We start from the raw sequence: 14,564 nt of genomic DNA on the forward strand, positions 1-14,564 counted from the left end.
CTCCTACATATCAGTGCTTAAGCACAGGTGAAAAAGGCTCTTAAATTTCTCTGCTTCTATTAGCATGGCATAAGATAATGCTCAGTTACTTAGAAATTCTTATTTTTCAATGATGACAGTTACTTGAATAGAATATTTGGAATCTAAATAAACAACCATAAAAAAAGAAACTATTTTAATGAGGAGACTATCTGGGGAAAAAAGCTAAGCAATCTAAGAAGTCCTTTTAATAAAAGATTCAGTAGTTTAATGACTTACAATAATGTCTAGTGGGTTGGGAAAAAAATAAACTGAAGAAAGGGAAGAGTGAGTCTTAGGATAAGTTAAACTACTGTCCTTTATACTTTCTTAAGTCAGGAACCAACAGAAAGTAGTATCTGGTTGTCAGTTATTACTAAATGTCTTTTCAAGGTGGGGGGAGGTGCCACCAGCAGAAAGGATGCCAAATCTTAGAATTTACTTTGACTTTGGCAGTTACAGATCCCATGTTTTAGAATATAACCAAGTCTATGATTTCAAAATTATATAAATTAACTTTTGCAACAGATGGGCATCATTAATCAGATTACACAACCAGTATACTAAATGTATACTTTCAGGTTCTCATTGTGAAACTCAATTTTCAAAGTTTGTTTTGGTTTGCTAAAGCTGCTGGAATGCAATATACAAGAAATGGGTTGGCTTTTTCAATGGGGATTTATTAGGCTACAAATTTACAGTTCTAAGGCCATGAAAACATCCAGATTAAGGTATCAAGAGGAAGATACCTTCTCTGAGGAAAGGCTGCTGGCATCCGGGGTTCCTCTGTCACATGGGAAGGCACATGGTGCATCTGCTGGTCCTTCTCTCCTGGGTTCTGGTTTCAATGGCTCTCTACAAAATGTCTCTGGGCTTCTGTGGGTCCTTTCTTGTTTCTTCCTCTCTCTTTCTCTGTGCCCTCATTAAGGGTTCCAGTACAGTATTAAGACCCACCTAGAATGGGTTGGATCACATCTCAATTGAACCAAAAGGTCCCACCCACAATAGGTCTGCCCCCACAAAAAAGAATTAAAATAATATGGCATTTTCTGGGATATATAACAGCTTCAAACCAGCACAACGTTTTAAGGACTTGAAATCTTTCAGTGAATGATTTGTGGGAATTATATTTCTAAAATGCACTCTTCTGCTTCCAAATACACATTTCTTTAAAGAAAGGGAAAACTATTGTTGAATTTGAAGCAAAATTATAGCATTTAAAAGGCCTTGTATTTGTCAACACAGCACCTCTGTTAATCAGGCTTGGAGGAATTTTATTCTTTCAATGTTGGACAAGGGAAATCATTCACTAAATTTATAAAAGGAATTCTTTCTTTCTTTTCTGTTTCCCACTAACAGACCAACTTTAAGCTTGTTTCTTGAGAAGTATCTCTTCTCTCCAGTCCTAACCAATACTGAAGTATAAGAGAGTGCTGGGGTGTCTTTTGTTTAGCAGGGGCCAATGATCTGCTGAAAAAATACACTAGGCTCCAACAGCACCAATCAACTCTAACTGCAGATGTAATTAGAAAATGTTTTGCTTCCCTACCCAAATAAAAATGATATTAAATATAATAAAATATAATTACTCCTACATTATGGTTGGTTAAAGGGAGATGAAATTAAAGTGAGATGTTATATAAAGGGATGTTATATAAAGAAACAGAAAGTAAGAGAAAGAAAGATAAAAGCCATCCATTTGTGAATTTAAAAAAGTAGTTTTCTTGAAGTAGCATCCCAACATTGACTCATTTTCAAATACTATCACTTGTATAACAAGCTTTTAAAGTACACTGTATATTCAAAGGTAGAAGTACAAATGGAGGGATCATCTCTTGATACTTGCCCTAAACTAAGGCAATAAAAGAAAGAAGTCAGAAGAAAGAAACTGAGGGGCAGAGAAAAACTCAGCATGAACATCTAAATGGGGAAACGGTTTTATTTGTACCTTATTACTTTCTATTTACCATCTAATTGAGCCACTTATCTCTTTCCTAAGATATTAACCTACTGTATATTAGCTTCAAAACATTTCAGGACATTAATTTTTCCTTTGTTTTTGTCAAAAACGTCATCTCTTCAATTTCTAAATGAAGCAGACAGTGAAGGGGGTGTGTGGAGCTAAAAAGGAAGGCATTACTTGAGAAGAAAATATTGTGGGGAGAGGTACCAATGAAACTCATTCGTGCTCAAGCCTACTCTCCAAATATCTAGCATCCTGGATGCCAAACAACTCTAAAGCTTTCATTTACTGAATTAAAATCTAATACCCACTGAATAAGTTATTAAGCTTTTCCTCTATTAATTTCTAAGATAACTGAGAGGAATAAGAGGAAGGAGTTCAGAAGAAGAAAGGTTAAAATACAAATTATATCTACTTTTCCAACATTATAAAAACAAAACAAGTTTGCCCACATAGTAGCCAAACAGTTTTGCTTCCTTGCTGAATGATAACCTCATATTTTGATGGAAAGAATCTATATCCATATCCTTATGGTTCACACAGATAGCTTCACTTATCCCAGGAAAACTAAGTTTACTTGAAAAATAAGACTTTTTGCACCTACTTATTAATTATACTTCCAAAATAATTTTTCAGAAACCCTTTTTAAAGGTTTTTGCACTAGTGATAACGATTAAGGGAACAAAGAAAGCACATACATGAAGACACCCTGCTAAATCTTAAAAGAGCAATGACACTAAATAAATTAAGAGTACTTATTTGATATTTAGAGACAAAGTATCCTTACTAGAATTCTTAAGAGTTGAGGAGAAAGAGAATGGGTTATATATTCTGCATTATTTTTTAAACTGCTGTTAAAGAGGGTAAATAGCTCCCAAATGTCCAAAATTTACCAGACCTGGTTCAAAAAGCAGCATTATAAAGAAAACATACATACAGTATACATCAGAGATCTAAAGAATCCACATATATTTTAAAAGACAGTGGTGCTGGGTAGGTACCTTGGGGTTTAAGTGACTGAACCTCCTCTACCTCTAAATCTTTGAAGCTTTAATGCATTATTTTAGTAGCTAATAATAAGCAGCCTTTAAGGGTTGAGCCACATAACTCTCATTTTCACTGGCCTCAAGCAAGTCACTGATACTAAATCTCAGTTTTTTCAACTGCAAAAAGAAGGGGATAGGTTAGGTTATGCCATGGCTGTTGCCACCTCTAAGGCTGTATTTCACACAATCCTTTTAGCCTATAGTTCAACCAGAATTTATATTCGGAACATGATCTAAGATTCAATCAGTGCTGATTCTCATCAATAAATTGAAATAAGAGTATACAACTGAAAGACAAACACACTAATGTAAAAGACTCACACACTGTTGGAGCCAAAGGCACAGTGAACAAAAACACAGACGGCACAGATGTGAGCCCAGAAAATCAGCTCAACCAGACAAACAGTTTTGACCAGTCCTCCTGATCATGTAATACAATGGAACAGAAGTCGGAGAATTAGGTTTTAGTTCTACTCTGCCACTGTGGAAAATTCATGGGTTTGGAATCAGAGACCCCAGAAGTCAAATATAGTTCTACCACTTACTGGTTTTGTGATCTTGTGACTTAATCTCTCCAAGCCCCAGTTCCCTCCTCTGAAAAACAGGGAGTATGACTCTCATAGAGTCACTGCAAGAATCAGAAAGCATATTTAGAGCATCTACAACGGGTCCTACTGCAATGTAAGTATTCAATAAATGGGAATTTTTGCCTACCCTTCCCATGTGTGGGTAATAATACTTGCCCTGACTTCTTCTTAGTATATTGAGAAGCTTAGAATATTGAGAAGCTTCTCAAAGGTCAGAATTATGTAACACTGAAATTAGAAGGAACCAGAGCCTGTCCATTTGATCTCTTAAACTCTCTCCAATCCCTCTATTTTTCACCATCTCTACTGGCATCACCCTAGCATAAGCGAACACCACCTCTCATCCCACTACAATGTCCTCCTCTTACCAGCCCCCCCCAATCTCTCATCTCTCTGCCCTCTCCCTACTCCATTACCACAGAGTAGCAAGACGGAGGTGCTTAAAATCCTCCCATGTGCACTTAAAATCCAACTTTACCATGGTTTATAAGACCTCACATGATTTGGGACCTGGTCCAAATTCATTTTTGCCACTTTTCCTCTTGCTCACTTCCTCACTATGTGTCCTTTCAGAATTTCAGCAGTTTCTCTCTTTCTTGCCTCTGCTTTTGCATTTGCTGCTCCTCCTACTTGGACCTATCCCCACCCCATCCTCTCCTAGTTAATCCCTACTCTTCCTTCAAAAGCTCAATTCAAATGGCACTTGCTCAGGGACCAGAGAAGTCAGATCCCAGTTACTCTGTCTCAACGCACTCCGTATTATCTTCATAGAATTTATAATTGTAATTAAATCATGAGGTTTATAGTCAGTTGTTTAACGTCTGTCTCCTCTTCTAGCACGTTAGCTCTATAAGGGTAGGGATCATGTTGACCAATCTATCCTCAGCACCTAGAACAGTGCCTAACACATGGTAGGTACTCAATAAACATGTTGAATGAGTAAATGAAGGGACAGCTTGTCCAAATGTCTCATTTCACGATTAGAAAACAGTCACTAGGATATGTCAAGTGACTTGCCTAAAGCTAGAACACTATTATTCTCTGGCCAATTCTCTTTTCACTACACTTAGCTCTGAGGTCCCTTCCTAACATTTAAAAAAGTATGTGAAACTATTTTACATATGGAAAAGACATTTTCCCCCCCACTTTGGACAATACACTTGCTCTCACTCTAGTTCCTGCAGGTCACCTGTAAGGGATTTTCACTACCCTTCCATTTAACTCAACATACATTTACTGATTATTCCAGTGAGGCAGACTTAAAGAAGGAATTATAATCCAATGCAAAGGTGGGATAAATGAGGTAAAGAGGAAGTACAGTTTAGGCAACAATTAATCGTTGTCCTGGGAGCAGTAATGGAAAGAAACACAGAAATGACTCTTGAGATGCTTCTGAAGGATGAAAGGGAATTTGCCAGGCAAAGGGAACAAACAGCACACGTACAGAGTCATTGCATCCATTGAATACATAGTAAGTGTCCTTTGTCGTCAGTGACTGTATATGCTGGGTAAGTGCATGCCTCACTGAATTCCACAAATACGACTGACGGTATTACTAAAGAGAAGAGGAAATCTAAGGGAAAGCAGGGGTCAGATCAGAGCACCTTGTATGTCATGCTTGAAGGCATGGACTTTGATCTATAGGATGGAAAACCATCGAGTACCTACTCAGGGCAGATCGCTCTCCTAGACCCAAGAAAAAAGACAGAAAATCTGCCTCGAACATCTACAGAGGGCCAACACACAAAATCAAACGCTATCACACTCGCTGACACTGCTGGGCAGTACTCACTACAGAACAGTTAAACAGGGAGCACGGAAGAGGAGTTATGTGACCAATGAATAGCACCCGAGCGCCCACGGCGGGTATCCGCCTCACCTCCGCAAGTTCTCGATCTCTGCCGGGATGTTTTGCAGCTGATTGCCGCCCAGGCTGAGGGTCTGCAGCGCGCGCAGCTCCAACAGCGAGGCGGGCACCTCCTGGAAGCAGTTGCCGCTGAGGTTGAGCACGTGGAGAGTGCGGCTGAGCGCCGACTGGGCCAGGCCCTTGGGCAGCGCGCCGGGCCCGCCGAGCCGGTTGTTCTTGGCCAGCAGCGTCCGTAGGCCACGCAGCGAGAGCAGCTCCGGCCCGAGGGCGGTCAGCGCGTTGCCGCTCACGTCCAGGAACTGAAGGTGAGGGAAGCCGCTGCCCAGCGCCCTCGGCAGCGACACCAGACGGTTGTGAGGCAGCAGTAGCCTCATCAGCGCCTCCCGCTCACCGCGCCGCTCCTCGCCCCGCGCCTCCAACTCCGTCTCCAGTGTCTCGGGGGATACGCTGAGGCGGGACAGGTTCAGTTCGGTATCTCCAGCTGTGGCCACCGCCGCTCCGGCCTCCTCCATCTTGGCCGCCGCAGGGCGCGCAGCCCTGGAATCTGCAGAACGCCCCACACAACCCACAGGCCGGGATCTCCGCGGCCTCCCGGAACCTGAAAAGAGGGCTGCGTCGGAAGTGGCGCGGCCAGGCGCTAATCCGGCGCGCCGCGGCCGAGTCACGCGACGGGAGGCGAGGGGGTGCGCGCGCCACTCGGGGGCCGTGCTCCGTCTCACGTGGCGCGCGGCGCGGAGAGGCTGGGCGAGTGGCACGTGGGCTGCAGCGCCGGGGCTCGGGGGTGGCAGAGCGCCTGCGAGGTTGCCCTCTGATCCCAGTCAGGTTTTGGCTGCTCCGCTTTATAGCCCTTGGAGTCGACTGATCTGTACCCCGGGTGCTGGGCCACTTGGGTAAACAGCCCGAGGACTTTTCAGTTATCTGGCCTTGAGAGTTTGCGCGTCACGATGCACCGCCCTTCTTGGTTTGCGGTGTAAAAGCGGGTCCTTAGTGTGCAGGATTCTGTGCGAACACAGGAATTGAACAGCGAATCAACTCCATGACGGCAAGCCCCAGGACTTAAAGTACTAGAATTAACAATCAAAGCCGGCTTCGAGGCTTGAAAGCAGCCTGTTGAGCAGGACTGGAAATCAGAACCCCCAATCTCACTTTGGGTTCAGCTGTTAAATAGCGTAGTGTCTCTAGACAAGGAATTTGATTTCAGTTTCCGCATCCGTAAAATATGGATAATTCTTGGCCTACAGGATTCTATTTTTTTAAGTATGATTAAAAAGTAATGCATATCAAGTTAAGTCCATTTTGCAGTAGAAGCATTTCTGTGGTTTTTACTCTGCCGCAGTGGCTAGGAATTATTTGGGGAGTCATGGGAGTGAGAGTTCCTTGATATAAGAGCACAAATTAATTGATCAGTTTTAAGAACTCAAAAGGCGTTGATACTTTGATTTTACTGCAGGTTAGAGCTACAATTTTTTTTTTCTTGGAGCTACAATTTGGGAAAATCTGACTATGGCTTTACTGTAGTACTTATTAATACATATTTTCTCAATCCCTTCTGAAATTACTTTTTATAATTTTGAACAGTCATGAATAAAAATGAGAAAAACATTTTTGAATAAAGCTTATGCATAAAAAGGTTAAAAAATGTATATAATCAATGACATTAAATTGCTTTCTCCTAAAAAAAGGAAGGAAAGTAATTTTTTTTCTTGCCAGTGATTTGTGTGAGAAACTTTATGCCTCTTATCTCTAGCAAAACTATAATTTTTGGTGGAGTTATAGTCTTGGAAGGATACATTTTGTCATTTTAAACCAGGGATGCAGTGTTTTTAAGGCTGATGATATGTCCTGCATTCACCTGTTTTGAAAGGTTCCTTTTTAAAATTAGACTTTGTTTGGATCAAGATCACATTCTAGCAGGAGCCCTAATATATGAATATCACAAATATTTAAAATAATTCAGTTCTATGCTAAAAAAAGAGTGTATGTGTCTGTGATAAAAATAAAGTGACTGGTATGTAATATAAAATGGGAATGAGAAATAATTCAAATATGACTGAGAAATGGAGTTAAGATTACAAATCAGTGAAATTAAAGGGAGAAAAGGATGGAAATAAACTCAATAATAAAGAATGAAGCTATCTGATAGAAAGCTTTGAAGAAATACTTGAGAGGATGGACACTGCATTATATAAAATGAAGGAAAGGAAGCAGGGAAAAAAGGTGACGAGGGTAGAGAAAATGAGTAAGATGACATATTTTGAAAGTCTGTTGGTTGCAGAGACCTGTAGTAGCAACCATTTTACTTTTTTTAATTTAATAAAAATCTCAACCTATCTAGTTGTTGAATGTAGGTTATATGTAACCAGATCAGTTGGAAATTGTGTTCCTGGTTTTTGCAGCTATTGGCAAGGAAACAATTTCAGTGTAAAATGTTTATCTTATATCCAATTACAGTAGACTCTTCATTTCCCCTCTCTACTCTCCCCCACCACTACATCCATTGCCCAGCATAATTTCTTATAGATAATTTGGATTGATTGGTTTGGAATATCTTAGTTAAATAATTTTATTTTTTTTAATAACTAGATCTATGTAAGATAGATCTAATTGTAAGATCCATGTAGGATCTATGAGGAGAGGAACTGCCTGTCTCATTTATATGTTAGGCCCTAACACAGTGCCTGGTTTGTAGTATGCCTTCTGTATCTTTTGAATGACTGAGTAAAAAGGAAAATATTTGTAAGTATATGTGTTTTTTGAAGAGAAATGTATATGTATCAAGCATCTACATTTTTCCAGAATGTGACATGTAACTTCATTTGTGTCTCACACCAACTTTATGAAAAGGTATTCTTATCCCCGTTTTAGAGATGAGAGAACTCAAGCTCAGAAATGATGAGTAACTTGTCTGGTATCACACCGATAGTGAAAGACAATGTAAAAATTCAGCCTCAGGTCAGTATGACTCCAAAGACCATGATCTTTCCATTATACCACACTACTGCTATTGAAATAGTTTAGTTGTGTTTTGTCTTGTTTTGTTTTGTTTTGTTTTAATGATCTTGCAATAGCTCATAGCCAGTATTATAAATGGGATTTCTCCATGTAGGGACCTTCAAAACATTCAGGTTGTTAGAACCTTGGGGGTTGGGGGGTTTGAACCTGAAGCAGGCCGTGGATGAGAGACAACTGAAACAGACAATATACAGTGTAGGCCACCCTACCTTGCTTTTTTAAAGGGCAGGCTCCAGCCCAAGCCCTAGTGCCATGCTTGTACCATGTAACCATGCCTCCTGACCATGACTGATTAGAAATGTGGTGCACAGCTGAGCCCATCAGCAAGCTCCAGGTGACATCACTTGTGAGGCACTACCCAAACAGCAAGAAGCAAAGATAGTCATATTTTTTTTTTTCTTTTTCTTTCCCAGGAATTTACTCCAAGGAACCCAGAGGACAATTGCAGTTGATAGCAAATGAGAAGCAGACATATGGCATGCTGCTAATTTTCATCAATTGTGGAACATAAAAGCAAAGTTAACTCACAAAATACTGAGGTCTAGGATGGTCTTAAATCCAGACTGGTGCTCCAGAGGCAGCTTTAGCGAGGCTGACTCTCTTAACCACTGGATTAATGTGAGAGTCCCCTTACTGCTTATTACAGCCTTTCTCTATCTGAGTTACCATGGATGTATCTCTCTTCCTTGCTGCCAGATGGGTCTAAATTAAACAACACCCCTCAACTCTACAATGGTTCTTGAAACTATCCAGTTTTTCAGCCCTGGAGATTTCTGAAAACCCTCTAGGAGGGGAAAGACTTTTGTTGGCTTGTGGACCCTTGCAGTCATGGGTTCTGTCTTGTGGCTGGAAGGAGTTGCCATAGAGCACTGGGGAGCCAGAAGGGAAAAGGAGACAACATAATGCATTACCAAGGGATGTATAGTAGAGGGAATTGAGGATGTACAGAGCATATTTGTCCACTCATCAAAAATTCACTATTAAGCCACTCTTAGGTCAAATTGAATACATTTCATGTTAAAGTTTCCTGATGAGAATATCATTGAAAAAGAAAGGAGACCAAATGAACAACCCTTTCTCCTTCAGCCACTCTATCTAGATGTCTTGAGAACAGGGACTGTGTGTCTGTTTACCATGTCATCTCCTGCCCCTGGCAGAATGCCTGAGGCATAGTAGACACTCGGCAAAGAGGGAATGAAAGGAATGAATAAATAATTTGGCATACCTGAATTAAATGGGCCCCATGACCTACTGTCTGCAGAAAAATCAAGAAATAAGCTGAATGAAGAATGCTTTTATAAACCATACTATTTGGGAAGCAATGTACTGATTGTGGTTAAAAGCATGGGCTGACTTGAATCAGATAGAGGTTACAAATCCTATCTCTGGAAATCAGATTTCTGTTATTTAATCTTGATTTTGTTAATCTCATTAACCCTTGATTTCATCAGTTGTATTATAAAGTATATTATCCATTTCATAGTATCACTATAAGGCTTAAATCTAAGTAAAGTGTTTAGCATAGTACCTAGCACAAAGTAAATGCTCAATAAGTAGTGACAATTATTACTAGCAATAGTAGCAATAGTAGTTATTATTATAACTATTACTCTCTGCCACCTGTTTGATCATGATTATGAGGAAGAGAAACAAAGTTGAGACAAGCTTTACTTAAGATGGCATCATAACTTGACATTCTCTGCTCTGGGTCATGCCATGGCTTGGGGATGGCATGTTTTAACACTCAAGACTAATTACCAAGTTGTATCTATATCCAAGTTTTAGCACTTAAGATTTATTCTTATTACTAAGTTATTTCTATATCCATGTTATATCAAGGCCTTATGCTTTCTAAGATGGATTCCCACCTCCATTTTAGCTACTCCAATTCAGATTAGCCTTTCAAAAGCACTGCTTTATTATTTCAATCCACCTCTCTTCCTCCTCCCTTGACTCTTTGTCTCCTCATTGGTTATCAGATAAGTCCAACTGCTTAGCCTGGCATACAAGGTTTTGAATTATTTCCACTGCTGAATCTCTCTCAGTTTGGCTAATCCATCTTGGTCTGGGATGATTTAAAATCCTGCCATCTTCATGCCAAATGTAGTCCAAATCTTAAAAAGAAACAAAAAACCCAATCTGCTCCCCTCTGTTAAAGGCAGCATTGAAAGCAAAGGGGAGCTGTGTCTTGCAGTCCACGGTGAGGAGGAGTCAGCCTCTCTATTTACTGGGGCCTCCAGTAAGACAGCAGCCAGTCTTGTCAGTGAAGGTCTGCCAGTTTGGTTGATGTTAGCAGTACCCTCCTCTGTCTGTTTGTTATTACTGTAGAATTGACAGATTAAGAGGCCTTCATAAATATCTTTCCTCAAACTAGGCTTCTATATTAAAGTTTGGGCTTTCTTTATTCTGAAGATTCAAATAATGATGTGACATTTTTGGATCTGGGTGCCTTTGGCTAAGCATTTGTTAGAGCTGTAAGGGTATCCTTGTGGCTACTCCGATTGAATTCACTCCATTTAGAGGTTTTCCTCAGACATGGTGAAGTGTTTTCTTTGGTGATTGTTTTGGAAATTTGAGTGGCTATGTATCTTTTTAATTTTACCCACTTACTTAGTCTATGTTGCATAATTGGGTTGTTTTACCTTTTCTTGGGTAGCTAGTCATAACCACAACTATAAATGAACTAAAATAATTTTACTCTCCAATTTATTCACTCACAAATACTAATTGAGCACCTACAGTGTGTAAGAAACTATGTGAAAAACTGAACTATACATTTGGAAGGTATAAATATAACTGAAAACAATAGCTTATAATTATTGATTGTTTTCAAATTGCCAGGCACTTAGTCATTATGTCATTTAATCACCACATCCATTCTATGAGTTAGGTATCATTGTCCTCATTTTATAGACAAGAAAACCAAGGCCTGGGAATACTAAGTAACTTGATCAAGTTATGTAGTTGTAACCAATATAGTGGAATATGACTCCAAAGTTTATGATTTTGTCCAAATATAACCAGTCTTCAAGAGACTTACAGTGTAATAATAGAGATTAAACATGAACCCCTAAAAAGACAACCCAATTTAAAAATAGGTAAAGTATCTGAATGGACATTTTTCTAAAGAAGATCTATACATGGTCAGTAAGCACATGAAAAGATTCTCAACATCATTAGTCATTAGGTAAATGAAAATCAAAATCACAATGAGATACCACTTCACATCTACCAGGATGGCTATGATAAAAGACAGATAATAACCTGCTGGTGAGAATATAGAGAATTTGGAACCCTCATACATTGAGGGTAGGAAAGTAAAATGGTGCAGGCACTTTGGAAATTAGTCTGGCAGTTCCTCAAAAGGTTAAACATAGAAATTCCACTCTTACGTAGATACCTGAGAAACTAAAACATATGAACACATAAATACTTGTATACAACCTTCATGGCAGCATTATTTATAATAACCCAAAAGTGGAAACAACCCGAATGTCTATCTACTAATAAATATAAATAAAATGTGGTATTTTCATACAATGAAATATTATTAGGCAATTAAAAGGAAATGAAGTACTAATACATGCATGAATCCTGAAAACATTATGCCAAGTAAAAGAAGACAGATACAAAAGATAATGGGTGATCAGCAGCCAGTCTGACCATGAAATGTCCAGAATAGATGAATCTGTAGAGATAAAAAGCTGCCTATTGCTGGATGAGTTGGGGAGAAATTAGGAGTGACTGCTACTGGGTATGAGTTTTTTTTTTGGGGGGGGGGGGTGCTGAACATGTTGATGGTTACACAACTCTGTGAATATATGAAAAACCATTGAATTGTATACTTTATGTGGGTGAATTGCAAGGTATGTGAAATATGTCTCAATAAAGCTGTTATTTTACATTTTATAACATTTTATTTTTATTTTAAAAAGTAACTAAAATATAAAGTATCATTTTATACCAGTCATATGTCAGAGGAAAGAGACCATTTCTGGGTGTCACAATTAAGAAAGCTTCATGAGGTTCTGGGGCAAGATGGCGGACTGGTGAGCTGTATGTTTTAGTTACTCCTCCAGGAAAGTAGGTAGAAAGCCAGGAACTGCATGGACTGGACACCACAGAGCAATCTGACTTTGGGCATACTTCATACAACACTCATGAAAATGTGGAACTGCAGAGATCAGTGAAATCTGTAAGGTTTTGCGGCCAGGGGACCCGTGCCCCTCCCTGCCAGGCTCAGTCCCATGGGAGGAGGGGCTGTCAGCTCCGGGAAGGAGAAGGGAGAACTGCAGTGGCAGCCCTTATCGGAAACTCATTCTACTGATCCAAACTCCAACCATAGATAGACTGAGACCAGACACCAGCGAATCTGAGAGCAGCCAGCCCAGCAGAGAGGAGACAGACATAGAAAAAAACAGCAAGAAAAACTCCAAAATAAAAGCGGAGGATTTTTGGAGTTCTGGTGAACATAGAAAGGGGAAGGGCAGAGCTCAGGCCCTGAGGCTCATATGCAAATCCCGAAGAAAAGCTGATCTCTCTGCCCTGTGGACCTTTCCTTAATGGCCCTAATTGCTTTGTCTGTTAGCATTTCAATAACGCATTAGATCTGTGAGGAAGGCCCTTTTTTTTTTTTTTTTTAAATCCCTTTTTTCTTTTTCTAAAACAATTACTCTAAGAAGTCCAATACAGAAAGCTTCAAAGACTTCCAATTTGGGTAGGTCAAGACAAGAGCAGAACTAAGAGAGCTCTGAGACAAAAGGCAATAATCCAGTGGCTGAGAAAATTCACTAAACACCACAACTTCCCAAGAAAAGGGGGGTGTCCACTCACAGCCATCATCCTGGTGGACAGGAAACACTCCTGCCCATCGCCAGCCCCATAGCCCAGAGCTGCCCCACACAACCCAGTGTGACGGAAGTGCTTCAAATAACAGGCACACTCAACAAAACTGGGCATGGACATAAGCCTTCCCTGCAACCTCAGCTGATTGTCCCAGAGCTGGGAAGGTGGAGCAGTGTGAATTAACAAAGCCCCATTCAGCCATCATTTGAGCAGACTGGGAGCCTCCCTACACAGCCCAGCAGCCCAGAACACCCTGGGGGGACGGCACTCAACTTTGACATAGCACAGTCATCCCTCAACAGAGGACCAGGGGTGCACGGCCTGGAAGAGGGACCCACTTGCAAGTCTCAGGAGCCATACACCAATACCAAGGACTTCTGGTTCAGTGGCATACACAAACTGTGGCAGGACTGAACTGAAGGATTAGACTATTGCAGCAGCTTTAAAACTCCAGGATCACCAGGGAGATTTGATTGTTAGAGCCACCCCCTCCTCCCTGACTGCCCAGAAACACGCCCCATATACAGGGCGGGCAACACCAACTACACACGCAAGCTTGGTACACCAATTGGACCCCACAAGACTCACTCCCCCACTTACCACAAAGGCACAGCAGGGGAGAACTGGCTTGTGGAGAACAGGTGGCTCATGCACGCCACCTGCTGGTTAGTTAGAGAAAGTGTACTCCACGAAGCTGTAGATCTGATAAATTAGAGATAAGGACTTCAATTGGTCTACACATCCTAAAAGAACCCTATCAAGTTCAGCAAATGCCACGAGGCCAAAAACAACAGAAAATTATAAAGCATATGAAAAAACCAGAAGATATGGATAACCCAAGCCCAAGCACCCAAATCAAAAGATCAGAAGAGACACAGCATCTAGAGCAGCTACTCAAAGAACTAAAGATGAACAATGAGAGCATAGTACAGGATGCAAAGGATATCAAGAAGACCCTAGAAGAGCATAAAGAAGACATTGCAAGACTAAATAAAAAAAATAGATGCTCTTATGGAAATTAAAGAAACTGTTGACCAAATTAAAAAGATTCTGGACACTCATAATACAAGACTAGAGGAAGTTGAACAACGAATCACTGACCTGGAAGATGACAGAATGGAAAATGAAAGCATAAAAGAAAGAATGGGGAAAAAAATTGAAAAAATCGAAACGGACCTCAGGGATATGATAGATAATATAAAACGTCCTAATATAAGACTCATTCG

At 40.3% G+C, this 14,564-nt stretch overlaps 1 protein-coding gene across 1 annotated transcript in view; it reads right to left on the reverse strand.

Moving 5' to 3' along the window:
* The window catches only part of LRRC58 (leucine rich repeat containing 58), a 53,581-nt gene extending 47,367 nt beyond the window's left edge, over positions 1 to 6,214 (reverse strand). The window contains exon 1 of the mRNA XM_037836280.1: positions 5,494 to 6,214. Coding sequence (XP_037692208.1) covers positions 5,494 to 5,993 — 500 coding nt within the window. The 5' untranslated portion in view covers positions 5,994 to 6,214. The remainder of the gene's footprint in view (positions 1 to 5,493) is intronic.
* Between the last annotated feature and the right edge of the window lie 8,350 nt (positions 6,215 to 14,564).

This window comes from Choloepus didactylus, chromosome 1 (genome assembly GCF_015220235.1).
Source record: "Choloepus didactylus isolate mChoDid1 chromosome 1, mChoDid1.pri, whole genome shotgun sequence".
In the NCBI taxonomy this organism is placed as follows: domain Eukaryota; kingdom Metazoa; phylum Chordata; class Mammalia; order Pilosa; family Megalonychidae; genus Choloepus; species Choloepus didactylus.